Genomic DNA, 25,801 nt, shown 5'->3' with positions numbered 1-25,801 from the left:
TGTGTTCCTGAAACATAAACATGACCTTCAGATCCTTTGCTTTGTGACAATACTGAGGCAGCATGGCTTTTGGAAGCTAGGGTAAATTTTCTTAATTTAAAAAAGCAAAACCCATCTTCTTCCTACTTGTAAACTGCAAAAAGTTCATTTGGAATTGTTGAGACTGGTATTATAGCATCCATGTTCATCCTTTTTCGATCAGTTTTCAGAGTGGAGTCACGCACTCTGAAAATCTCCATGGCACTGTATATAACAATTCCACAGCTGCATAAATTGCATCATAATTTTCCTTATTTTTGAATTTGCTGTGTCATTTTTTTTTTTGAACACTTGCATTCCAATGTATAATTAAGTCTCTCATCCTCACAGTTGCAATGAAAATCTTCATGATATGAAAGGAATGTAAATCAAAATGTAGACAGCTTGATACAATCACTGCACAAAGTGTGAACTGTTCTGCTTGCTTGTAAAATGCGTCAGCTCAGACACTCGAATGGAGTATTTTAAGTGTCAGCAATGTTAACCATTTACTCCTGATCAAGTTCACCTCAGACTGACCTGTTCTGAAACCACTGCTAAATTCAACAATGCACAGAAAAGGATTAGGTGGGACACAAAAGGAGGAGCTAAAAAGATCCCAAGTTTTCAGTCCATTTCTGTCTTGCCCAGAAGCCAAAGACTGAGTCTATAAATACACTAAGTTCCTGGCAGTACAGTGTTGAGACACCCAAGCAAGTTTTAACTTGCCTAGTCTAAGTGGCCGTGGGTATCACTGATACTGTTGCAGCCACCTCAGCACAATATCCCTTGATTCTGGGAAAATGGAAATTTGAAGACTAAAATCTCTGTCAGGGACAACACAGAAACCACTGACTCCCATATACCTAAATGCAAAAGAATTTATATTCCCATCTTTACAATGCAGATCTTTCCAATGTGAATCAGAAAAAGACAGAAAAGTGAAAAGTCTTAACAAAACACAGATTTTAAAAATGCCAGATAGTTCATCTTACCTGATACAACCTCTGAAAATGAGGGTTTGGGATTTTGCTGGGCTTAAACAGGTCCTTAAAAGTTCCTCCATCACCATCTTCATAAATCAAATTCATAGAATCGATCAAAGAGTCAACAGCAGATAACTGATCCGCTACAGCAGCAATTACATATGAAGAAAAATTAAATACACTTGCAGATGGATGCATTTGTTGAAACAATTTATAAATGAAGATTCACTTCACAATGCTATTTTGACCAAGTCATTGCATGCCACAGAATACATGACAGCTATAAACATGCTGATAAAGAATACGGATAATGGACACAGTAATAAAACCCCTGCTTTATTTAAGGACTACAATATAAAGTCATAAAACCTTTAGGTTTTTTTTCCCTTGAGACCTCAATTATTGCTGCCTTTCTACTTCCATTTTTCTTCTTTTTCAAGATGTTTTTATTTGCAACAGAAGGTTTATAGGCCACTTAGAAAATGAAGAGAACAGTTGGCTTGAAAAACTAAATGGCACAATATAAATTTTAAAAGTTATGATTGCAAATTAACACAGTTCACAATAGGCAACTATTGCTTTGGTAAAACAGGTTTTAGATTTGTTCTCAAACTGCTGATTACATGCAAGAAAATAGAAACTGTTTCAGAAACAACTCAGCATGCTTTATATCCCCTGACGTGCAGATGCCCATTCAATGGATCTCGTAACAAATTAAAGAAGTGGGAGTGGATTTTAAACTGCATCCCCTTACGCTCATTGCTGTGCAAAGTTCTCACAACAGTGAGTCAAGCTTCGTATGGCTGCGTGTTCTATGGCTCTCCAAAGACAGCCTCCATCAGAGTCTGGACACTGGGAAGAGCACGCTTTAAAATGCAACACAGTGCAGAAAATGCAGTCCTTGCCTTTGGACACTATATTAACAGATCATACTGCAACCTGTCTACAGGACAAACTTTGTATGAATAGAGCTGATGCCTCTATTCTAATTCTGGCTAGCTAATCACATATTGTAGCTCCCATGAGGTCTGGCCATTTAGTCTCACAAATGAGTTCAAAGATCAAAGGGTATGAAGGACTAAATCTCAGATGTCTATCATAAAGATCCTGGGAGACTATTAACACCATAACCCGAGCCAGAAGTCATTTAACAGGGAAGTTTTAAAAGACTGCCTGCAAACCACAAGTCTGCTCAGCTGGCAAAGCTGACAAAGTTTTGATACAGGCTTTACACTTCAAGATGACATCACCATAATGTATTCCCAAAGGGATGTGGGGTTTTTTTTGTAAGCCAAAATAATGTCAAAGCTTATGTTTTCATTGGAAAGACAAATATTCTAGCTCTTGTAGAGTGTCTTAAAGCAAAGTAGGTTACTTTGTCAGGTTGCCCAGCAAAGGACTATCTTACCTGTAGGAATGCATTTTTTATTATTTTTCAAGGATGAAAATATGTATGGTCTTAAGTCTTCCATGTAGGGTAGTTGCACATAAATAAGACACTGAAGAAGACAAAAGAAGAAAGAAACAACTGAGCCTGAAATAAAAAAATCCTAAAAGTATCCCAAAGTGCCCTACCAGGGCAATATAAACATAAGAAAAATCCAAAGGTCTAATATCTGTGCACATCAAAATACTTAAATAAAATATTTACAGCAACACAGTTTTAAACACAAAAAGGCACAACATTATATTTTAGCATATTGATGGCTACACTTGTTTTTCTGCTGGTGGAATAAAGGACATCTGATCCCTTTTTCTTGTGCAGAGCCAAGCTTTAAATACCCCAACGTGCCAATGTATGGGAAGTTTTATCATCATTTACTGTTTTTCTTTCAAAGTCAAAAGTTGGTCCTGTTTTGAGGGTTTTTTTAAACACTCTCAACCTAATTTTTTCTTTATTTAAATACCTCCTCCAGTTCATACCACCCTAAATAATTCCTTTCCATCCTTTATGTTTATACCCTTCAAAAGTCTAAAGATTATTATGTCCGCCCCCACCTTCGTCATTGCTTAGCCATGCTATACATATTTAGCTCTTTCAATAGTCTCTCATAAGTAAAATCAGTGGAAACATATGCTGCAAAAATTCTGACATACTGTGTTGCTTCTGGGTCTCTCCTAATTAAAAAAAAAAATTCAAATACAATTCTACTGTGTACAGAACTTTTTCTTTTTTTTTTCCCTAAAACACAGGTTTCATTTTTTTTAAATATCTTTTTCAAGTAAAGAAATATATTACAGTCTTCCTAACTCTCATATGATTTTAAACAACAGCTTTAAATGATGTGAGCTCGTCCCCATAGTTGCAGTTGAGGTGGAAACCTAATGACAACAGCATTGTTGATGCCACACCAACTATCCAAGTCAACGTTTTGAAAACTGCAGTTTAAGAATATTAAAGAATACAGCATAACTTTGGATTGTAAGCAGAGAGGTACATAGTAACACAGCAAGTAACACGGTGGTAACATTACATAACTGTGATTACACTATTTCTAGATACCAAAAAAAATCTGAGATCTCCAGGATAACAAAATTATATAATTACTACGCTATTGAAATAAAAGTTAGCACTATTTAAATCTGTAATACAGAGGATGCTAATAGAAACATATGGCATATTTTTTTTCCATGTTTTTTCTAGGGAATTTTCTTTAAACTATTTATTACATCCTTGTCCTAAGATTTGGTACCATGTCCTAAAATCATTCTGAAAAGTCACATTGGTTTCCTGTGGTATTACACAACAATGCAAATTAAAATAGAATCATAGGGGTTGGAAGGGACCTCGAGAGACCATGGGGTCCAACCCTCCTGCCAAAGCAGCTCCCCAGCTCATATTGCACAGGGAGGCGTCCAGACGGGTCCTGAATATCTCCAGAGATGGAGACTCCACCACCTCCCTGGGCAGCCTGTCCCAGGGCTCTGTCACCCTCACTGTGAAAAAGTTCCTTCGAGTGTTGGTGTGGAACTTCCTGTGTTCCAACTTGCAGCCATTGCCCCTTGTCTTGTCTCCACAGACCATGCTTCAAAGATAGTCATTTACTAATTGGTATTTTTAAAGCACCAATATGTAAACTCTCTACAGAATGGTAAGAGTGAAAAAATTACCTCATATGCATCCTTAATATATGGAAATGCTACCCCGACTTGTGGGTTGCATCTTCTATCATAAGCATAACGCACTATAGCTACCACATCCAACTCATCCAATGCACGAACAAGGGCAGAAAAAGCAACTGCTGCATTCTGGAGAAGAAAGAAAGGGAAAAAAAAAAGTCTTGAGAGTTATAAAAGTTCTCCTTACTCTGCTGAAATACATATTTCACAGTTATTTCAACAGCACTGATTTAGTCAAGACTAGTTACCATTTCAGCTATAATGGCAACACAAGCATTTTTCATGTTCAAAAAACAAAGGAGCAGGAAAGTCAAATCTCATCACAATGGTGGATCCACTCAAAGCTGAGCAAACTTTAGATCCAGTACATTCTACCTCTTCCACTAGGTGTGGAGAGCTCAGAAGTATTATGAGAGAAAGAAAGGCAGGGAAGTCAAACATCTCAGAGCACTACAGTGAGGATTTTACCTCTTAATATTTAAAAAAAAATTGGAGGTCTGTTTTAAATAACACAGTGATAGTGCATGCTGCTGCTCTGCAAGAGGATAGACTTAAGCACCAATTCCAGGTTTCCTGCGCCTTTGCACAAACATAATTTACTAGTTTCTCATTATTCATGAGGTAGAGTATTCATGTGGGGTTTAATCCAACTTCTTTTCTTCCAAATAGACAATGGAAGAAGACTTCTGTAAGCTGCATTAAGAATATCTGTTTTATTAACACAGAAAGAAGGGACAGTTTCAAGCACCACTACTATTCTTTTCTGTTCCACAGCAAACACCTTCAGCATTAAGCTGTAATTCACCTTACCTCATCATCTTTTGCCGCAAAGACCTTCAGAACCTGGTTGCCCATATAGTAATGCCTCTGGATCTACAGATTCAAACAGTCAAGAGTTAGCCTGATTAAAACTAAGTACCATTAAAGTGCCTGGACCCATGAAATTATTAAACAACTAATACATTATTCCAGTGAGATACCACAAAATTTTAATTACAGGATATTAACTTCTGTGGACAGTATGTGTTTCATATCTAATATCACCCAATATCATTATTCAGTCATATTCACTTTCCTACTGATGGGCAGGAATGAAAGACTATGATACTCACAGCTGTTACCAGTCTGAATAATACCACAGCAATTCACAAGTCAATATGGAAACCCACAGGAGTTAACTGAAGACCTAAACCTAAATGTCACCACTTCAATGCTATTCAATTTTCCTAGCAAAGACAGGTCAAAAGGAGCTGAAAAAAGTCACATCCTAATCAATAAAGCTACTTCAACAGCATCCTGGAGTATATATACAGCTGTACCAGCAAAGGACAACAACTTTGATAGCAGTTTATGCTCTTCACAAACACAGCTGACCCAAAAAACTCAATGAACCCGTTTCATTAAGGGGCATTGCTGGAATAGCCGGAGCTACAGAGGCAGAGACGCACACCCAGAGAAACACTGCAATAGAGGAAAGCCTGTCACAGAGACTGCACACTGCTATGAACGCTGGTTAAAGTGACCTTTCTCTGTTAAAGAAAAATCCCTTCAAATTACACTGCCTCCAAACTAACTTGAGAGTTCCATTAGTTAGTAAATTACAGCAACAACTTGCAGCAGAGCAGATCTTTTTAATGCATCACAGCACAACTCTCCAACTCCAATTATTCTACCTGCAATTACTCTTTACTGTTCAGACTTTAAAAGCTCAGGAAGTTTTATGTTCAGAATATTACAAATATCTAGATGTGTGTATCACTACACCTTTTTTTGTTTAGGGAAAAAAAGTCCCTTTGTAATATTTTCAAGTATTATTTCTTGATTTACATGGCATTGCTTATAAATTAAAAATCAAAGTATAAGCGGCCTCTGATCTTCTTTCCTGAGGGATGTGAACTACACAGAAAAATAGTATGAGGTGGTTCTGTGGTTCTATTCCCTCTTTAATTATGTATTTGGAGCTGTTCCAGTTTCTCTGGTTAATAATAAATTATCTTTTCTCCAAAGTTTTTAAAAGAAACAATTTAATATAAAACATATATTTGAATAATGTCAGTATTATGATTCCAAACAATAAAATTCAGGAGCCAAAACATAAGGCAAGCATGGGTCTTGAAAATCCCAGCTGTAGTTTAAAGCTTCCTGATGTCATTACCTACAAAGTATAATTTTAATCCTGCCATCATATCTGAATAATAACTGAGGTCTATGCAACTACTATTGAGCATAATGACTCATGCTCCTAGTTACAGGACCAAAGCACACTTTAAGATGTAATTCCTACATGTTATGAAATCTACAGACAAGAGAAGCACATAATAAAAATTATTGAAAGCAATAAATATATTGTGCATTGAAAAAATACAAACCCAGTTTGTTAATTCTTTGAGGCATATTTATGTGACTCACAAGCATTGCTATAACTAATTATATTCCTACAGTTAATTATTAACTATGTAGTTTTTTTTTATTTTAAAGTATTACCACACTATATGATCAATGGCTGCAAAAAAAAAAAAAATCCATGCCAAATAAGAGTTCACTTACAGGGGCACAATGCTTCTCATCAGCTTTCCTCCCAGTTTCTCTTTTCAATAAAAGCTATGCTCCAGCATGAGAAAACACTGCACATCTTACAGAATTAAATGAAGTCAGTAAGACCCAGCTGCGGGCTAGTAATGCATGAAAAGATGCAAGAAATTGTCTTGTTGAACCACTGGGTTCAGACACATTTCCCTTGTTACACCCAGTTTCTACAAGATTTAGCAGTCCCTAACACCTCTTTGCCCTGGCCGATTTAGGGCATATAAGCTCAAGCATGATATGTTTCCTCAATCAATCACTTTCAGTGCTCAAACTCCTGTGTTGCTTTATGTCCTGAACATCCTCAAGAAGCAAACAGGTTACAGTTCCCATTTAGGTTGGCTTCTCTTTTCAATAATTTAACGTTAATAAGATTCAGTTAACAAGATGCTTTGGACCACCGCACTGCAGTAGCCTAAGGGCATATCCAGTGACATGCAGGGGCCTGTGCCACCTGTACTATAAAGTGAAAATATGTTTAGTTACATCCACTTGGGAGTAAGCTCCCACAGATGCTTCCTATTTCATGAGGATCTTCCATCATATGAAGTTCCTCTGCCTTTGCCAAGGGTTCTATTTTGTTCAGGCAGCAGGACATTTCAAAGAAGCGTGTGAGGGCTGAGAGCTCTCAGAACAGAAGGGAGAGAGCTGCCCTACCATTTCCTTTCAGGTCTGAGGAGTGAACAGGACTGGGTCCAGTCCAAGAGTAAAGTTTCAGTCACCCTGTGAAATAACCCACAGAAGAAAGAGTGAGAGCAGCTTAACATTTCTCCTCATGTATTGTGTTTCAAGAAGGGTTTGTTAAGCCTTTTCCTAAGGCTTTCCTGATGCACAAGTGCTGAATTTTCTGCAGGAAATCACCTTGTGCTGGATAGCTTTTATTAAGGTACTTACTCAATGTCAGTTTCTTACAACTTCCAGGTAAAATGAATTACACAGTTAATGCCACAAGTACAGGCAAGTGCATACAAACACCAAGCATCTCATTGAAATATCGAGATTTTTTGAACAAGGTTATCTTCATCTCAGTTCTATGAAGTCTTCACCACATTTAGGTTTTGTTATAGTAGAAACAAGTATTAAGTCACAGCTCATAAGCTAATGCTTATGGAAAGGAGAATGAATGCAGACAATCCACAGACTTTCTTTAACATTTATTTAATGTTGAGGAGCAGGCTGCTTCTGTTGAACACGCTCACACATAGACAAAGCCAGAAAGGCTTCTGCATAACCCAAACAGAAGACAGACCACCTTCTGTTGCAGACCTGTCATCACTACCTAAGTTAATGAGGTGTAATGAAGCTAAAATCCCCCTGTCTGCACTCTGCAGAGAAGCGAGTTCAATGGCTCTTGCTTCACTTGAGGGCCCAATGGCCACATTTACAAGTGTGTCTCCTATACAAGACTACAGACTGTTTACAGGTACTAGAACCAGTAAGTAATGTTAGTTAAGTCCTGTATACGCAACTGCAGGTGCCTCATTCCCAATACTGGAACCCAGTACAACACCTCAACTGTGGCGAATTCAAACTGAAATAAATTGTCTTGAACAACCCTGGAAGCTGAATGGGAAAAAGTTTAGTTCTGTACCTGTGAGGATCTGCTGAACCCCAAAACAGAAAAACACTTCCCTTCTGTTTTGTATTTCATTTGCTCTTCATCTTCCTTGGAAAAAGGGACTATATCACTCCCATAGCGAAACCCTGGAGAACAAGAGGAGAGCATCTGGTAAGCATATGGGCCTACAACTCCAACACCCAAATTAGCTCTCTGAATATTTTAACAACGCATGCATGCCCCACAGCTACACTCCACACACACTCATCAAACTACTTTCCCTGTTAACAAAAAAATCCCACACCCCATAGACACATTTTGAACTTCACAAACAGCAGCTACACTCCTCATACATCATTTTATGTAACACAGCTAACCTCAGAGAGCAGGAAAGAAAATAAGGGAACTGAACATCTTGCCCAAGGTTATGCTCACAGAATAATTTGTGTGAATTATTATCAGAATGGATTTCAGCACATACACTGCAACACTCCCTGCAAATGCAACACAAAAGCCCCTAAACATACCATAAATCATGGACAGGGAACGATACCAGAAGGGATTCAGAGAACAAAATGTATTAATGATGGAAGTGAGATACACCCTCATGTACAGTGGAACACCAAAACACTCCTGCATGCAGAAGTGGTCTTTCTATACATTTCTGTGGTTTACTTCCCATGCCTTACATTACTGGGATATCTCCACAAAACAGGAAGCTGTTGGTTTCTCAGTGGTACCATCTGTTCCAACTGCTTATTCCCCCACCTCAAGCTACACTATCCTCCCTGTAACATCACCACTTCATTATACTGTCACAGAGCAAAGATGATATCCTCAGGTGTGAAGAAAGCAGAGGAAGAGAGGTAAATCCTGCATGAAAAACCTATATGCAGACACATCTTCCTGGAAGCTGAAAAGCAAACACACAGGCAGAATGTAAGAAGTATGGGTGCTTCAAATGCAAAAATATTGTTCTATTATGACATTTCTCAAAACATCCACAAAAGTCCATGAGGCATTAGCAGCTCTTTAACTGCAAGAAATACCACAGCACTGACAGAAAAAATTTTGTTGATACTGAACTGTTCATTGCTTCTTTTTCCCCACAACCACTCACCACCTTAGGCAGTCAGGACACCTTAGAGAATGGTCACAAGTGTCTCAAATATATTCACTATAAAAAGTGGTTTTGGTATTTTTATTTTACTAAGTTTTGAACCTAAACCAAACAGACTATTCACTTTTTCTTTAAAGAAACATAGAACATCAGACTGTTCTAGGGACATTTTTATCTGCTACTGCTACAAAACACCTATGATTGCTACAATTGAAATAGGTTAAAAAAATACAGTATTTATCTTAATTTTCCCATTAATTTTATTCATTTGACAGCACTTTCTATACTGTTATCTGAATGGTTCTGTCCTTTATAGTTCATACACTTGCCCTACTTTTGTGGGATTGAAACAGTAAAGCAAAGAACCAAAATACATCTATAGAATTGCAAAACAATTAAATGTATTTGCTTAACTCCATTTTTAAAAAGTAGATTATTTTATACTGTTTCTGGGGTCTTTGGTCTGCTAAGGAATTTAACTCAGAAAGAAGCTGACGGTTATAAAAGAAGTATTCTGCATACCACTAATTCACACTGAATCTGTTAAGGGATTTAAACAAAGCTAACAATCTTGAACACTAAGCCTTCCTTCAATGGCTTCATCTTCCCAGTTGCAGAATATCCAGAGCTGTTGCTTATCTGGAAAAAAGTGTTATGAAAGCATTCATGTTATCAGCACAACTGGAGATTTGGAAACAGAAGAGAGGTAGCAGCACTACGCACTAAAGAGCTGTAGTCTTCCACAGAATACAGTATTGGAAGCTGCAGTGCCTTCCAAGTTCCACCTGCTGGTCTTATTCCTATTACTGGCAAAAGTAAGAATTTAAAAAATCCATGAAGACAAAGAGCCTCACCTAACCACCTCAGTGTTCCATCAGCCTACAGAGCTTACATTTTCCAAGTATAAAACTAAAAAGCACTTAGGTGATTTAAGTGTAAGCCATTATATTTGGTTTGTCTTTAGGGTGCACATAAAGAAATTATACCTTGAATAGTATCATCTTTCTGAACCTCTGTCTCATCATCATCATTCAAGCAGTAAACAGTTTCTTTCTGCACATCATCTTTTCTGAGGGTTTTCGCATCCACAACTGTCCACATTTTTTTCACCTTCTCTTCTGTGACCTTATATTAGAATTGAAAGAAAAGGAACGTTGAAAATTTCAGTGGGATCCAGAGTGCTTACCAGAACATGCAAAAAATTCTTAGACCAAGTGCTGCATTACTTTGCCAAGAAGGGATTAGTGATGACAGGCCAAATACACACCCCTTATGGCTACCACAGTGCTTTCAGCACACTGTTTCATCTACAGGAGACCTAACCCCTGAACTATAACATTCTGACTGCATACCTGTGTTGGTTATTCATTCAAGCCATGGGCTAAGTCATTCCTAGTCCTTGAGTCTTGAGTGAGGGTAACACATGACTTACTATGCATTTTACTTACTCTACCTTTTGACAAAGGATTGTTATTTGTTAAAGATACAAGAATACTCAATACTCATTCAGCTTGTTTACCCAGGTTTTGCACCAAGCTTGCTACACTACAGTATAAAAATCCCCTATCTTAGTTACTGCAACTTCCCTAAAAGGCAGAAAAAGATCTCAGCTGCGTTGTGGGGCTGGGAGTGGAAGGAAGGAAGGAATAAATATCTGTAATGAGTGAGTACTTGTCAACTACAGAGAAACAAAAATGCCTCCTTCTCTCTGTAGTTAAGCAAAGCTGATGGCATACTTAGTGAACAAGGAGAAAAATGGAGAACTGGGCAGAAAACAGAAAAGATGCAATCAATTACGTCAGTATGTCTCATAAGCCTATTCCTAGCTCTGACCCAACTGCTGTATGACCACAGGCTAGGCATTTGGGTCATGTTGCTTATTCCCCCAAATTTCATTTATTTTGTGTGCAAACACCTTTGGGAGGGGACCCTTACTGCATATTTGTACAGGTCTGGCACAGTATCCTAACCAAAAAACCCCAAATTATTAATATGTATAAATAGAAAGCTGGCAGCAGAGATCTCTTTCAAGGCTAGTACGTCTATCTCTCAAAAATCAGATATATTTGAACTTCCTGAAACCTTGCAATACTGGCCAGACTTAGTCTTATGTTCAAATAGCAAACCAGTTAATTCCCATGTCACCAGATCCACCAATGCTGCCACAATTACTTATTCAATATCTGGAATTTTGCACATCTTCCTGTGTTTAAGTACTCTCATTTCTTCCTAGTGCTGTTTGAAGGATCCATATAAAGTGTAAGGGAAACACACCATGCACAAGCTCTGCTGAACAGTCTAACGCAAACAAGCTGAAAAAAATATACCTTTTTTCCCCAAGTCTGAAGTAACAATAGATGCAATTCAAAACAATAGCTGGTAAAACATTTACACCCACCATTTTACATACACATGTGCACAATTCCTCTCTCACGCCTAGGGCTTAAGAAATATATATTAAGTCTCATTGAGCTGCAGACATATCACTGATGCCAAATGGAAAGCTTCACACAAGCACAGCCTTCTTAATCAGGTTCATCAACTTCAACACCACTAAGTGTCACAGCGTAGATAGCAATTACTTCTATTTCTGTATGTTGTGAATTTTAGTTCTTTAACATGTGTACAATATGGTGAAGTTAAGAGTTGCTGTGGGAACCACAGTTTTAGATGCACTGGCGTCTATGCACATAAAATCTCTACGATAATTATTTTGGATGTTGTTTTATTTTCTTAGCTTTAAGGAAAATCATGCAGCTGCACTTAACTTGCTGCCAAAATATACCAAAAGACATGATTTCATGCACTTACTGATTTGTAGGCCAGAATCCTTATAGACAAATTAGAACCAATAGTGAGCTGGCAGGGCCAAGCCATAGGTCTTCTTTCTATTTTCTTAAACATCGAAAGACGCTCCAGGCTCTCTCTAAATGAAGGAATGGGGAAAACACAAATGAACTCTGGTGAACTGTAATATTTTATTACAGACAATATGCTCTCTTCAAGGAGAAGCAGGAGTCCGATTGTTTCAGTTTAGACTGCATAAAGCACCAGAAAACAAGCTGTATGAATAATCTCATCATTAAGTATTGTCAGAAAAGAGAATTAAAAAAAGAGGTGGTAAAGTAGATTATTCCTATCTCAAGCCTTTGTGATGGTGTGACATTAGGGCTTAAAGGCAATATGTCTTTATGTGATGGAACTACACAATTGCTTATTAAGTATTTTCCATTTATCTGTGCTCACCCAATTAGGGCATACAGTTAACTGAACAACTCACATTAGAAAAGGCCTCACTAAGTGGTAAAATGTTTTCTGCAGTAAAGGTGAAGAAAGGAAAGATCCCATTTCAATTAACAGGATTTTGTTTGTGTGGTAATTAACTTTTGACAGTTGTTTTGGCTTTTTTTTTAATACAGTACTAATGAACTCATTATTTTCAGGGCATTCTGTCAGAATGAATCCAGTTACTCTGAGTATTTCTAGCAAGTTCATAAAGCATGATAAAAGGATCCGTAATGATTTTCTACTAAAGACTGTTAACATAATTACACAACTTTAAACAACGGGGGCCAAAAATTAAAAATATGCAATAAAAAGTAATTTATAATATATTATTGTGAAATCAAATACTCTTGCACCCAAGAACAGCTTTCAGCTAATAGCAATCGTATCAGCTATTTTGCTGATTCCAGCACAGAGCAAGTGGTCGTGATTCTTTTTTAATGCATGATAAGGCAAAGATAAAAGAGTGTTGACCTCACCTTTTTCACATGATGATAAAACCCAAAAATCTACCTCTCTCTTGATTAAAGCACTTGTCTGGCAGAAACTAAGATCAAATCCTAAAAACATTCATACAGCATTCAACTTGGTGTTCTACTTTTCAACTTCCTTAGGATAAGCAGGGTTTTCTTGAAAATTGTAAGAAAAGCACAATGAAAGCAAAAAACACACTGGGATTTTAATGAGATAAATGCTGCTTTTCTGTTTGTTTGTTTGTTTTCCTTAGGGAAAGGAAGGAAGGGAGGGAGGAAAAATTACTTTTTCTGGCAATAGACACATCAATATTGGATATTTAAAAAGAACTTGTTACTACATCATTATAGCTACTGGAACACAAACATTCAAGGATGAATGCAAAGATCAAATACCTCATTTAAGATCAATTAACTCAATCCTTTAATTTCTTATATTTACAGAAGAAAAATGCTCCCTGTTATTGAATAAGACTCAGCCAATAAAATCCTAGCAAATGCACATTTCAACTTGTATTTTAAAAACATATTTCTATCCCTTTCCAGTCCCTTCCCCCAAAACCAGAGGCAGCAGAAGTATCTACCATCAGACAGTCAGGACATTAAACCCTAAAACAATACAACAAAATTCCCTCTCTTAGTTTCCTGTCATGACTAATTTATTTTCACCAGAGTTGAAATATTTTTACCAGCAGGAATAATGAACATAGGAAAACAGAGAGTGTATCTGAGTTGGTAAATTATCATGACAGATTTGCGAGGCTAACTTCTTAAAGCTTGATAAGCAACTTAACTGCATCTAAAACCTCACATATTCCTAAACAGCTTTAATCTATTAGCCAAATGCCTATTTAACTGAAGATTTTGGATTTCCCCTGAAAGCATGGCACAAAGACAGATAATACAGCAGCAAGAGCCTGTGATAAAATAAAAAAGGGGCCAAGCTACACAGCAGCTTCATGCATATGGATTATCCTAAAGGATAAATGGGGGCAGAAAGACACTGCTTTTCTGTGCAGTCTGCTGAGGCAATGGCAAAGCCTGCTTTTTCTCTAAAGATTCAGACTGCTCTGTTGACTAGTGTGGAATACACACACAGTGATGCAAGTTTCTTCACTAATCCAATACTAATGCTCAACCATCAGCCTAAGTGGCTGCTGAGGTGCAAAGCAGATCAGTTGGGCAGTGTGAGGGAAGGAAATCCAACAAAGAAAACGATGAATAATGGCATGTTAACCTCACCTAAAAATTATATTTGTGATCACATTAGAATCACAGAATCATAGAACATATTGAGTTACAGCTGTGGTCTACTAAGTTTCCTGAAAAACACGTTGTCTAAAAGGTGACACTTCATAACTGTAAAACAGAACTACCAAGACAATAAAATCAGACTTTTATAAGGTGTGTTTTGCTTGTTTCCCAACTGAGACACCACATATGTGGAAAAGTCTTGGCTAGATTATTAGCTACAGTTTCAGAGAAACATGTATATTTTTATCCTATCACTGGATAAACATGAAGTGAAAAGCCGTCTCTCAATTCTTGCATTAGGAACACTGCTAAAAACATACCTTGCTTGGCACAGTAGTCTGTGACTAAAGAGCAGAATCCAACAAACAACATTACTCAAAACATTTGCATGAGTTTGATAAACTGGTGAGCTAAGGAAGTCTGAGACCAAGGAACAAAGACTACCATTAAAAGCAAATGTTCTACCTATACTGTCGCTAATTCCAACTCTCTCCAAAATATGCTTTTGAAATCTCATTTATAGACTTCCCTCTCCCCCAAATCCACCAAAGAAGAAAGAAAACTCATTTTTTTCCATTAAATACAAATAATGAGAATTTATTTTCTACTGAAAGATGTACACTTTTCTACCTATTCTAATGCCACTGAAGGAGCTGATTGAAATGGACTGAGTATATGGTAGTTGTAAAATTCACTGACTTAGTGAAACTGGAAGCCAAGGGACTGATTACTTAACCCATTGCATCTTTTGGAGAAGAAATCAGAAAGTAAATGTACAGTGTAATAAAGAGGAATAGCCAAGTTTTACCTGAAAGTGTAAATTTCTTCCAGGCCTCCTACTTCATCCAAAGTATACATCATTTTCCTCACCACATCTACACCTTTCTTCTGTTGCACAGTTAAACCCTTTCTGGGAAAAGAGTTTCTGTGCATTTGAGAATGCCCACTGGCACTTGTACCTCCACCTCCATCATCAACATCCACTGGAAACGGCAGGCTAAAGACACAAGCAGAAGCAGTTAGTTTGACTTTCTTCTTAATTAAAATAACCAACCAAAACAAAGAATTTTATCAGGATCAACAATTTTCATCTAGCCACAATCAGATGTCAGAACTTCAGGGCTTGAAAAACATATGAAGTAGTATTTTAGGGTAACTTGGCATTGGTAACAGCTTGACCATAGAGTTGCACCCGTTCTGGGCATCAGAATTGTAGGGGTTGGAAGGGACCTCAAGAGATCACAGAGTCCAACCCCCAAATCATACATAAATAAAGACATCTGCATACAGAAAGAGATTAGGGAGTAAAGACAATGATGATTAGAAAACAAGATCTATGAAAAAAGACTGAACACATAAAGCCTGTTGAGAAGGGAGTCAGAGGGCAAGTCAGTCTTAAATGTAAAAGGTTGTTGCAGAAAGGAAGGGAACAATTGGTTCTTCATTTTCAGCCTGCACTCAAATTACATCATGGAGTCAGGTCAGATATTCAAAAAACAGATAAAGGCACTTCAAACCGTAATCCCTAAAACCAACTGCCTGAGGAGACAGAAGAGTCCCCATCACTGGAAATCTTTTCTATAAAGATTAGACAAGCGCCGCTCAGCCATGACATACATACAACTGGTCCAGTCTGAAGTAGGGGATTGCTCTAGATGACTTGTTAAAGGCCATTCCAGGCCTGTGATTCTGTATCAGCTCAAATGCCAGCGAATGGGACTAGCTCTGCAGTAGTGCTATCAGGTATTCCTGGAATAAATGTGACACTTTGATATTTTAATAGCTTACACCACCAGGTGAATTTCTTACTGAAGATGTCACATGTTCCTGCACTTCCAGAGTCGGATTTAAAAATTTAGCCAGGGGTTACAGATAAAATGATTTTGCTGCTCTTCAAAATGTAACAGTTAACTAAGTATAATAACCACAGAAGAGAGAGATGTGCAAGATCCTCTACTTTGTTGCCTGACAAAGCCTGCAGATTTTTCAAACCTTCTGTCTGATCCAATTTTGAATGAATCACATGGTACCTTTTACCACATTTTCACAAAGTAGAAGAATTTTTGCATTGTATTCTGTTTTCAAAAAAGCAGCCTACAGATCACTACCTTACTTTCACCTCATTAGTTCTCACTAAACTCATCTGTGGAGCAACGTATAATAAGCAGAGTTAACAATATGCATAACAATGTCACATACAGCAGAATTAAGATCAAATCAGCAGTGTTTGGTACCTTTTTAAGAAGCAGCAACCACTGGCAAATAGAGCTGTTATGAGAGCAAAAAGCTTCAACCCTCTGATACATAAAAGTTAGATTACTTTCATTATACAGTGCTTTGAGACTCCTGTGAGGATAACCATATAATACCTGAAGCTACACAGTGCTCAGCATGTGCTTGGCACTTGGTAACAGGGAGGAAAAGCAACTATCTGCTGTAAGTTACAACCTAATCAATCAACAGAGAGATGTAAGAGATGGGTCCATGGACAAGTATCCTGAATATTTTACATTTTTACATCTATTTCTCAAAACATTTGCTCTTGTGGCTGGGAGACAGAGTGTGAATCTGCAGCTAATGCTGTAAGAGCAACATTTCCCTAGTGCTTCTATTAGCCATGGGGCTTCTCCTTTGTTACGTTACAGCCAAAGAACACGTAAACTATCAGAAATCTCACGGAATGAAACTGCAATGTTAACTTGTGGTGGTAACATCTGTGCTAGTCTGCACAAGCACATACTACAGGTACAGAGACAAGGTAGCAGGGGCTAAATACAAGGTCTCTGAAATACCTACTTTGGCTGGCAGCATGTACCCACGTTCACGTGCTGTATTTTCACTGCCTGCAGTGCCAACGCTAGCTCAAATAAGCCAGAAGGGTCATATCAAAGCATGCTGCAAGCATTACCTTCCCCTGCTGCACGCTTGAGAGTAGTCTGATGTTTTTTGATTCAGCCTCTCCCAAGCTTCTGCCACTGTTTCCTACCTAACCCCTCTGCTACCTTGCAGGCAGGTCCACAAATGGCTTTAATGAATTCTAACAAGCTGACAACATTGCTCCTTACTGAACACTGGATCTCGGTGAAATTAAACATTAAAATGGTCAGAAGTGATACTGAGGCTTTAACTTTCTCTTGTGAAACTATTTGTTATAACAGCAAACATTAACATTCACCAAAAATTTTGCTTTTAAACTCCTACTAGAAGGCCTAGAGCTTCATATGTTTCCATCGTGTGCAACAGCTAATGCAAATCTTTGCACCACCATCAGGTCTTCAGATGCCTATACCAGGACAGCCAAGGGATTCCTGTCATGACACTGAAGGCGTGGCTTCCATTTGCCACTTCTATTTGCCAAGCCCATCACTATGAATTTAACCCTTCTCTTCAGACTTGCTTTCCTACTGACACCAGAACTGGGCTACAAACATCTGCAACCATATTGTTTCTTCCCAGTAACTCCCTTCCTTAAAAGGATCCAGGATGTTGCTGACAAAACCACTGTTTCTGAGGCTGTTCCCAGCTCATTGCTTCCCAGCTCTCTGCCTACATAGACATTTTGTCTCCTGGTTTAGGTTTTGGCTCTAGCCATCCTCCTTCTGTGTATTTGCATATCACTCAATCAAGGGGATTTGGTTCACAATTGGAATTCATAGCATGAGTAATTGATATAAGTGCTTACAACAATCATATTGCATACTGGTACATGTCTATAGAAACAATACTTCAACAGATCACCAGCTCTTTCAAGATCATTATTAAGAAATAATAATGATTTCCATTTAAAAAATGGCACACTGTAGCAGCCACTTCCATACTCACAAGAACTGAAGTGAAATTCCTGTTTTCTTCAAGTTATCAATGATAATTCCCAGTTGATCCTCACTCACAGGACTACTCAGGTCTGTGAACAGTTCAATGTGTCTCTTCTCATATTTCTTTCCTCTTAAATTAGAAAAAACCCCACATTTACTGATATTGGAAATATTATCTATAAGCCCTTTTACTAATTCTTTACTTACAAAACTGAAGCTTTACCAAAGTACTATGTTTGCAAAAAAAGGGAAACAAACTTACTAAGTAAAAGTTGTTCTATCATTGATCATTTTAATTATGGTAAAATTTTTACCTTTTTATGATTCCCTCTACTTACTCCTACCCCTAAAATTGAGGGCTGTAGCCCTGTGACTGTGTAAATCACTAAACATATCTAAATGAATGGACTCTGCCAATTTTCACCAATGTAGATCAAATGCTTAAACAATATGTTGGGTTGTTTATTGATTGTACTGGATGTTTCCTTTGCAGCTCTAATGTTGTCCTTGTAAAAATGGAAAACATATTTTGAATTACTGCTGCTGGCAGGGGTTCTATCTTAGTAACGAATTCACTAGATTCATTAGATAACGTGGACTTTAAAGCCTACTTAATACACTAAGAAGCAGTAACATGAAGCATCAGAAAGTTCTGTCAGCTACAGAACAAAATTCACTTAAACTGATAGAGTTTGTATCTGGATATGCAAGCATAAGGGTGTGTTTACTGAACTTTTTACCCGGTATTATTTTTTCAACTGAAGGTAAACTCTGTATCAGAGTTTGGTGCATACAACCACTTACCCACAAGATAACAAGAGCAGTTGCTCTGCAAGTATTCAAGGCTATACTGCCATGAATACAGTGATTTTAATTCACATCTCAGTTTTAACCATTACATTGATACAGCTTTCCACATCGATTAGGCTTTATTCATAAAAATACAAATTGTATCACCAAGTCTAGTTTCTGTGTTCACAATTACATCACACAATCTTTTTAACAACATGTTAAATCTCTGTTTTGAGAGGAAGTAAGTTTATCTTCCCTTCCCCAGACCATCAGTTCACTGTTAGTCACATTTCTAGTCTTAAATACATTCACTGACAACTGTGTAACACTTAAGCCAGCATTTCCTATCAGGAAAACAGTGCTTTGTTTTCCTACTGCACGTTTATCTCTCACAGCCTGTGTATTTACCAACAGCCACCTTATTTCCCACAGCCTTTAATTTGCTAGGCTGAACAAACTCACATTTCCAGTTTTGTTTGGGTTTGGTTTTTCCTTTGTAAGATATGCCATCACCCCTGTACATTTGGTAGCTCTTTTCTATGCATTTTAACATCTGAATTAATGCTTTTTGAAAACAGATCACAAGAAATGCAACACTAAGTGAAGCCTCTGTGCCTTGTATAATAGCTTTAATATTCCCATGAATCTACTGCAAAGTTCCCAGTTGCATCAGAAAGCTCTGATTGTCTGCAAAAGCTAGATGCCTCCTGGGGATTCTTCAAGGACAGATTCATGTAGTGTGTTGTTTGTTTTTAATGGTTGTTTTTTTAAAAAACCATATTTTTCATATATATACAATGCTAGGAATGTGATACTGACAAGAAATCAGATCAGCTCCGAAGTGCAAGGTTAGAATTCTGTAAAAGGCTTTTGGTTACACACTCACATTGTCTCCTTCTGAAGCAAGTCCATACACACGATAATTGCATCCAGAACTACGCAAATTTAAGAAAAATTTCATTTAGAACATGAATCACGTCACAAAAGTGCTTTTCCTATTAAAAAGATCTTGTTTTCACCTCGTCCCAAATACTGACAAATGTGTTTGAGTTAACAAGCTAACAAATTTTTTTAGACAATTAGTCTTCAAATACCGACTGTGCAAAAAGCTCCTATATAACTTGTCTGGCTTGTGATCTTGGTTCTTCCCCAATTATCCAATGACTGTTTCAGGGCCCATTCTATTAACTGTCACTCAGGAGGGTCAAGTCCAATGAAAAAGCAATCTAATCTTCATAGTGTTACTTTGAATCCACAAACAAAATTCACTTGCACTTTCAATACAAGGTACCATTTTTTCATGCAAGTTTTCATTCAGAACACCTGCACCTGGCAATCTCCTGATAGTTTCTTCCACATCACAGTTCTCATTGGGAACATGTTTATATCCCTGTGCACAAACCTGCCCACCCATCGGAGAGGACACATGAGTGCTCCTGCTAAGATACCGCTGGCTGGCCGCAGGCTTCCCTGAAGCAGCTCTGACACTCTGAGAGTAGAGCTCACCACATTCATTTTATGGCCAGAAAGAGGGAAGGCAACACAGAAGTTGAACTGTTATATAAGTGAAACACACAAAAGGACATGATGCAGATCGCCTTCTTTTAAATCTCTTCACCTTATGCAACTAACAAGAGAATACCTTCAAGCATGAAACACTCCAGCCAGCCAGTGATATTTAGCAATGATAGAAATGTTTCATAGAAATCAATCTAATAAACCTCTATTCTCTTTTGTCTGGTTTCTGGTCCTTCTGCTGACATATTTCATAAATATTAGTTTTATTTGATGAAAAAGCACAAACCAAATTCTGCAACACTGTTTTTAAAAGCACATGCCTTATTTGAGGCTTAAAATTATATTTTTACTACTGTTGGTCTCTTTATTTAAAAGAACCCTTCATAAAAGCAGTAATTCCTTAAGGCCAAGACTCCATCCACTAGCCTAAAAGAATGTAAAAGACCAGCTAATCGGCCCTTGAACAAACTTAAAACCACAAATTAGCTGAACTCTGGCAGCAGTTAAAATCTGAGCCCATTTTGCAATGCTAACTTCCTGTGTCCTATGCAGCTGAATCAGTTCAAGAAGTGCTCTACAACAAAAGGATACAGTCTGCTTGTTCAGAGCCTGGTTTAATCACATCTTGGATATCTTCCAGCAGATCAAAATCTGGCAGCATTAGTGACCTATGTACAGTAATGTTCCGGTATTGATCCCCACTGGCGAGGTCATTCTTAGTACCATCAGTGCCAAACAAAACTACAGCGACCTCATCTTTACTTTCAGCAAAAACCTGGAAACAGAGAAAATATGAATCAGGAATAAACAGACAGGCAGATTCATACTCAACGATGTTAGGAAGGCTCCAGCAAACCAAACTGATTTTGAAACAATGCCAAGTACACTGGGTTTATTCTTTTCTTACTTCTTCAGTGCTATCCTACTGAAATGTAATCTTACAGAGATTTAGACATCATTAAACTAACAAATTGACACGAGGATATCTGGGATAAAACAAGTAAAATTGACTGACTCGGTCCATGAAATGAGTCTTCAGTGTGATAAACCTTAAGAGCACCAAAACGTTTTAGAGAAAGATAAAGGTATCTGTTTTCCCTAGAAGTTTCTACCACTCTGAAGAGAGTGACCAATCCAACTGCCACATGTCATCCAGAGTACAGCTGAAAAAATCACTACTACTCCTGCATAAATACAGACTAATTCTAACTAGTCTCTTATTTATTTCACTTATTAGTAAACGAGGAAAAGAACTTCACAGACGTTATCGCTTCCTCTCCCTTTTTAAAGGTTATCACACACAAAGCCACACGTACTTGTCGCTGCACAAACTTTGTCATAATCTTCTTGGCTTGTTCAAGTGAAGTCTCTTCATCAGGGGGAGAACTGTTCATTGTAAAGCCTACATCCAGGCACAGGACTATGGCCACCTGGAAAGGAAAGACAATACTAAATAGGAATGCAAAAGGGCCAGTATACATTTAATTACTTAAAAGGCTACATAGAAAACCTAAAAATCAACCTACATCACTACTGGTTTCTTCTACAGTAGCTGTTAATATGAACCAATGGTGAAGGTCAGCACCAACCAGTACAGCTGCACTGAACTGAGAATCATTTAATCCTGTACCATGTTCCAGGCATCTCAGAAGAAAATACAAACAAGTCCTATGTTATACAATAACCTGTCAAGAGGGGCAATTTCTATAAATCCTTGTGAAGATATTAGGATCTAAGGGCTCTTCTACTCTTGAAAATAAAACAGATATTTTGGTTGACAAGTATAAACACAACACAATAGAGCACATTTGCACAACACCAAACAAGCTTGTTCCCTCAACTCTACAGCTACATCCACCCCTTGCAATAGCTGTGGAAACCACTCTGGTGTAACCCAAGAACATTATAAATTAGATATGAGTAGAACTGCTTCTTGTAATTTCTCTCATTCAACTCTTGCTAATTTCCTTTAAAGCTCTTCCACAGACTCTACCCTACCTTGATCAACACAGGTAATTTTACCATCCAGTTGAAGAAGCTACAAAAGGCATTCAGCAAAATTATGCTCTGCATCTCCAAGGACACTAACAAAAAGCCAGCTCAAATTTATTATCACTGATTAAAATAGGGTTCTTCAAATATACATCAAAATCTTGCCTGGTGGACTGCCAGTAGCTTAAATTACACTGCCTGCAAAGTGTACACTGCGAGAGCAGAGGATAGTTAGGGATTACTTAGGCTGGAGCCAGTCATCTTGTTTCAAAATAAAAAATATATCCAATTTTCTAAGAAGTGAAGCTGCCAAAAGGATGTGGGCAATAAAGCAGGAAGCTGTCAAGTGACATGAGATGGATAGTCTGCTTTTGCAAAGAAAAAGGGATGAACAGAAAGAAAAGGTGATGGTCTAAGCTCTTTTGCATATGGCCACACAAATAACCCCAAGTACCTTTTTAAACATCAATCAAAAGATCCTGGTTCTTTCTGTCACCCAAATTGATACTTCTTAATATCAGGTATATAAGAATAATTTGCCCAGATTAGCTTTCTAATGCTCTGTGTATTAGCTGCTCTCAAACTATTTCCTTATCTTTCTCCTTTTCCCAAAATATATCATGCACCTCCTCTGTCACTTTCATAAGCACAAGTTTAACTGCTTGAATCCTCCTGGGACAGGACAAGATGGAGGAAGGGAGGGAGAAGGCCGAGCAACAGAGCTCCACAAGACATCCAGGAGGTTACGCTCAGTCTCAGCACTCTATTCCTCACACTGTCTTCACTGCTGGCTTGCCAGGGATCCAAAAATTAATGTGTCCAAGTGAGCCAGGTCAGCAGAAGCTTGGAGTGAAATAGAGGCAGTAACTGAAGGCACACTAGGTTCTCTCACAAAAGCCTTGTTACTGCTCACCTGCCAACCTGAGGAATTACTCTACCAGCGTCAGCAACCAGACCCTCAGCTTGTTGCTGTCCTGGCCAGCAGGGACAAGGAGGTGATTGTCCTTCTCTACACTGCCCTCGTGAGGCCCCATCTGGAGTCCTGTGTCCAGATCTGGGGACCCCAATACAAGAAAGATGTGGAACTGTTGGAGAGGGCTCAGAGGAAGACCACAGATCAGAGGGCTGGAGCATCTCCCCTGTGATGGGAGGCTGAAGAAGCTGGGCTTGTTCAGCCTAGAGAAGAAAAAGCTACAGGGGACATCACTGCAGCCTTCCAGTACCTGAAGGGACCAGAGAAACAGGAAGGGAATCAACTTTTTAAAAGGGTAGATAACAGCAGGACACGGGGGAATGGATGGAAGCTAAAGGAGGGAAGGTTTAGATTAGATATTAGGGGGAAGTTTTTTTACAGAGAGTGTGGTGAGGTGCTGGAATGGGCTGCCCAGAGAAGTGGTGGATGCCCCGTCCCTGGAGGTGTTCAAGGCCAGTTTGGATGGGGCCCTGGACAACCTTGTCTAGATCACACCTGGAGGTTGGTGGCCATGCCTGTGGCAGGGGAGTTGGAACTCTATGATCCTTGGGGTCCATTCCAACCCAGACCATTCTGCGGTTGGCAGTTGAATTAACCCTGTTGTCCAAAACAGACAAAATGCTCTTCACAGCTGGCAAGATGAGAGCAAGGAAACCAAACAGGTACAGAAGTGAAGAGGTGCTTTTTGCTTAAGAAATGACCAAGTACTAACACACTCTTCTGGCAGGCAGCAAACCCCAAGCCCCGTGCCAATTCAGGTACATGAAATCCTCCCTCAGGAAGAAGTCAGGTCTCTCTTTTGTTAGTCCTCCTCCCCATGTCTCTTTGTCATCATTAACTAGCCTCTGTGCATTCACCTCTGAGCGCCCAGCACTGCCATTTGCAGGTGCACTACACCAAGGGATGCTTTTAAGATACTCAGCGTGTGTGACTGTACGACAACACTGTCACACCTGAGCTAACAGCAACCTGCTTTGCTCGGGTGCTGATAAGGGTGAAAATGGATCACACCTGCCTTTATCTCCAACCTCTCTGTGCCGGAGCGAGTTAGGATAACGCCAGGAGAGGCACAGCCACAACTGCCCTGGGCCACAACAGACCTTTAACGCAACTTTTCATCTTAAACACACCAGACTACGTTTTTAACAGCACAAAACCGGTCCTGCTATTATTTTAGCCAAAGCAATGGAACTACTGCCGCGGTGGCTGCGCCGTACCGAGAGCCACAGCCGCGCCCCGAGGGGAAAGCTGAAGCCCCGAGGGGAAAGCTGAAGCCCCACGGCATCAGCCAGCTTCCCGGCGGCAGCGAGCCGGTCGGCACGGGGAGGAGCCACTCGGTCTCTGAGCTGGGTGCTGCAGCTCTCGGGGCCGCTTCCCAGCAGTGCCGAAGGCAGCTCCCCGGAGTGCCGGCTGCCTCCCGCTGGCCGCCAGACATACCGGCCACCTCACAGCAGCAACACCAACCCCCCACCCCGGGGGAGCGCGGCCGCATTCAGCCCGCCTAAGGCACTACCGAGCATACCCGAGGCACCGGCGGGCGTCCCCCGACGCCCACCGCCCCCAGCAGCCCCCGGACCACAGCGGAACCGGCGGCTCCATCCCGCAGAGGAGGGACCCGTTGTCACGGCCGGACCCAAGCGGGCAGCGTTCCCTACGCGGCTCCCCACCCCTGCGGTACACCCGCCGCCGGGACACAAGACGACCCCTCTCCGCTCACCTTGCCGCCCCGCGCCATCTCGCCCAGCCCGGGACGCGGTAATGCCGCTCTCAGCGCTCCGCCCGGCGACGTGCCCGTTCCTTCCTGCGTCCCCCCGGGAACACGGCGGCGGCGCCTCGCGTTCCGCAGGAGGGGCAGCGGCACCCAGCGGCGGGAAGGAGACAAAGGAAGGGCGGGGGAGTGGCACTGCGGGGCGGTCGGAGGGTCCTGTCCCGGTACTGCCCGAGCCCCAGGCTTCAGCATTGAAGAGAGGTCCCATCCCCGCTCTGTCTCTGAGGCCGGGGGTGACGCAGTACTGTGAGGGGACGCGGCCTTCTCAGCCACGGCCACGAGTAGGGCTGAGGTCTGTGGAGGGGAGGCCAGGCTGGGTATGGCCTAGGTGGGTGAGGGGATCTTTCTCCTCAGGTCATTTCCTGGCCCTCCCACAAAGTAGCACATCTCACGGCCATGACTGCATCCGTGATTTTATCCACAGCATAGCAGTGCTTAGACAGGGACAAGCCCTGTTTGGGTGGCCCACTGTCCTCAAGGAGAGGTGACAGGGCTCTGGAGCCAGAGAGGCCCACCTGTCCTCTTCTGCTCAGAGCATCTCCTGCT

The 25,801-nt window shown here is 39.8% G+C and overlaps 1 protein-coding gene across 1 annotated transcript in view; it reads right to left on the bottom strand.

Moving 5' to 3' along the window:
* XRCC5 (X-ray repair cross complementing 5) overlaps nt 1–25,234 on the bottom strand; it is a 50,211-nt gene extending 24,977 nt beyond the window's left edge. The window contains exons 1-13 of the mRNA XM_084265602.1: nt 25,205–25,234; nt 21,839–21,952; nt 21,114–21,297; nt 19,891–19,939; nt 18,220–18,342; nt 15,206–15,394; nt 12,197–12,311; nt 10,372–10,510; nt 8,299–8,411; nt 4,935–4,997; nt 4,116–4,253; nt 2,413–2,503; nt 1,014–1,147 (exon numbers count right to left, since the gene is read on the bottom strand). Coding sequence (XP_084121728.1) covers nt 1,014–1,147; nt 2,413–2,503; nt 4,116–4,253; nt 4,935–4,997; nt 8,299–8,411; nt 10,372–10,510; nt 12,197–12,311; nt 15,206–15,394; nt 18,220–18,342; nt 19,891–19,939; nt 21,114–21,297; nt 21,839–21,952; nt 25,205–25,222 — 1,470 coding nt within the window. The 5' untranslated portion in view covers nt 25,223–25,234. The remainder of the gene's footprint in view (nt 1–1,013; nt 1,148–2,412; nt 2,504–4,115; nt 4,254–4,934; nt 4,998–8,298; nt 8,412–10,371; nt 10,511–12,196; nt 12,312–15,205; nt 15,395–18,219; nt 18,343–19,890; nt 19,940–21,113; nt 21,298–21,838; nt 21,953–25,204) is intronic.
* Nucleotides 25,235–25,801: the final 567 nt, after the last annotated feature.

The sequence above is a fragment of the Gallinula chloropus genome, assembly GCF_964237585.1.
Source record: "Gallinula chloropus genome assembly, chromosome: 5".
Lineage (NCBI taxonomy): Eukaryota > Metazoa > Chordata > Aves > Gruiformes > Rallidae > Gallinula > Gallinula chloropus.
Note: the sequence above shows the minus strand (reverse complement) of the source record. Positions and strands in the feature narration are given on the sequence as shown.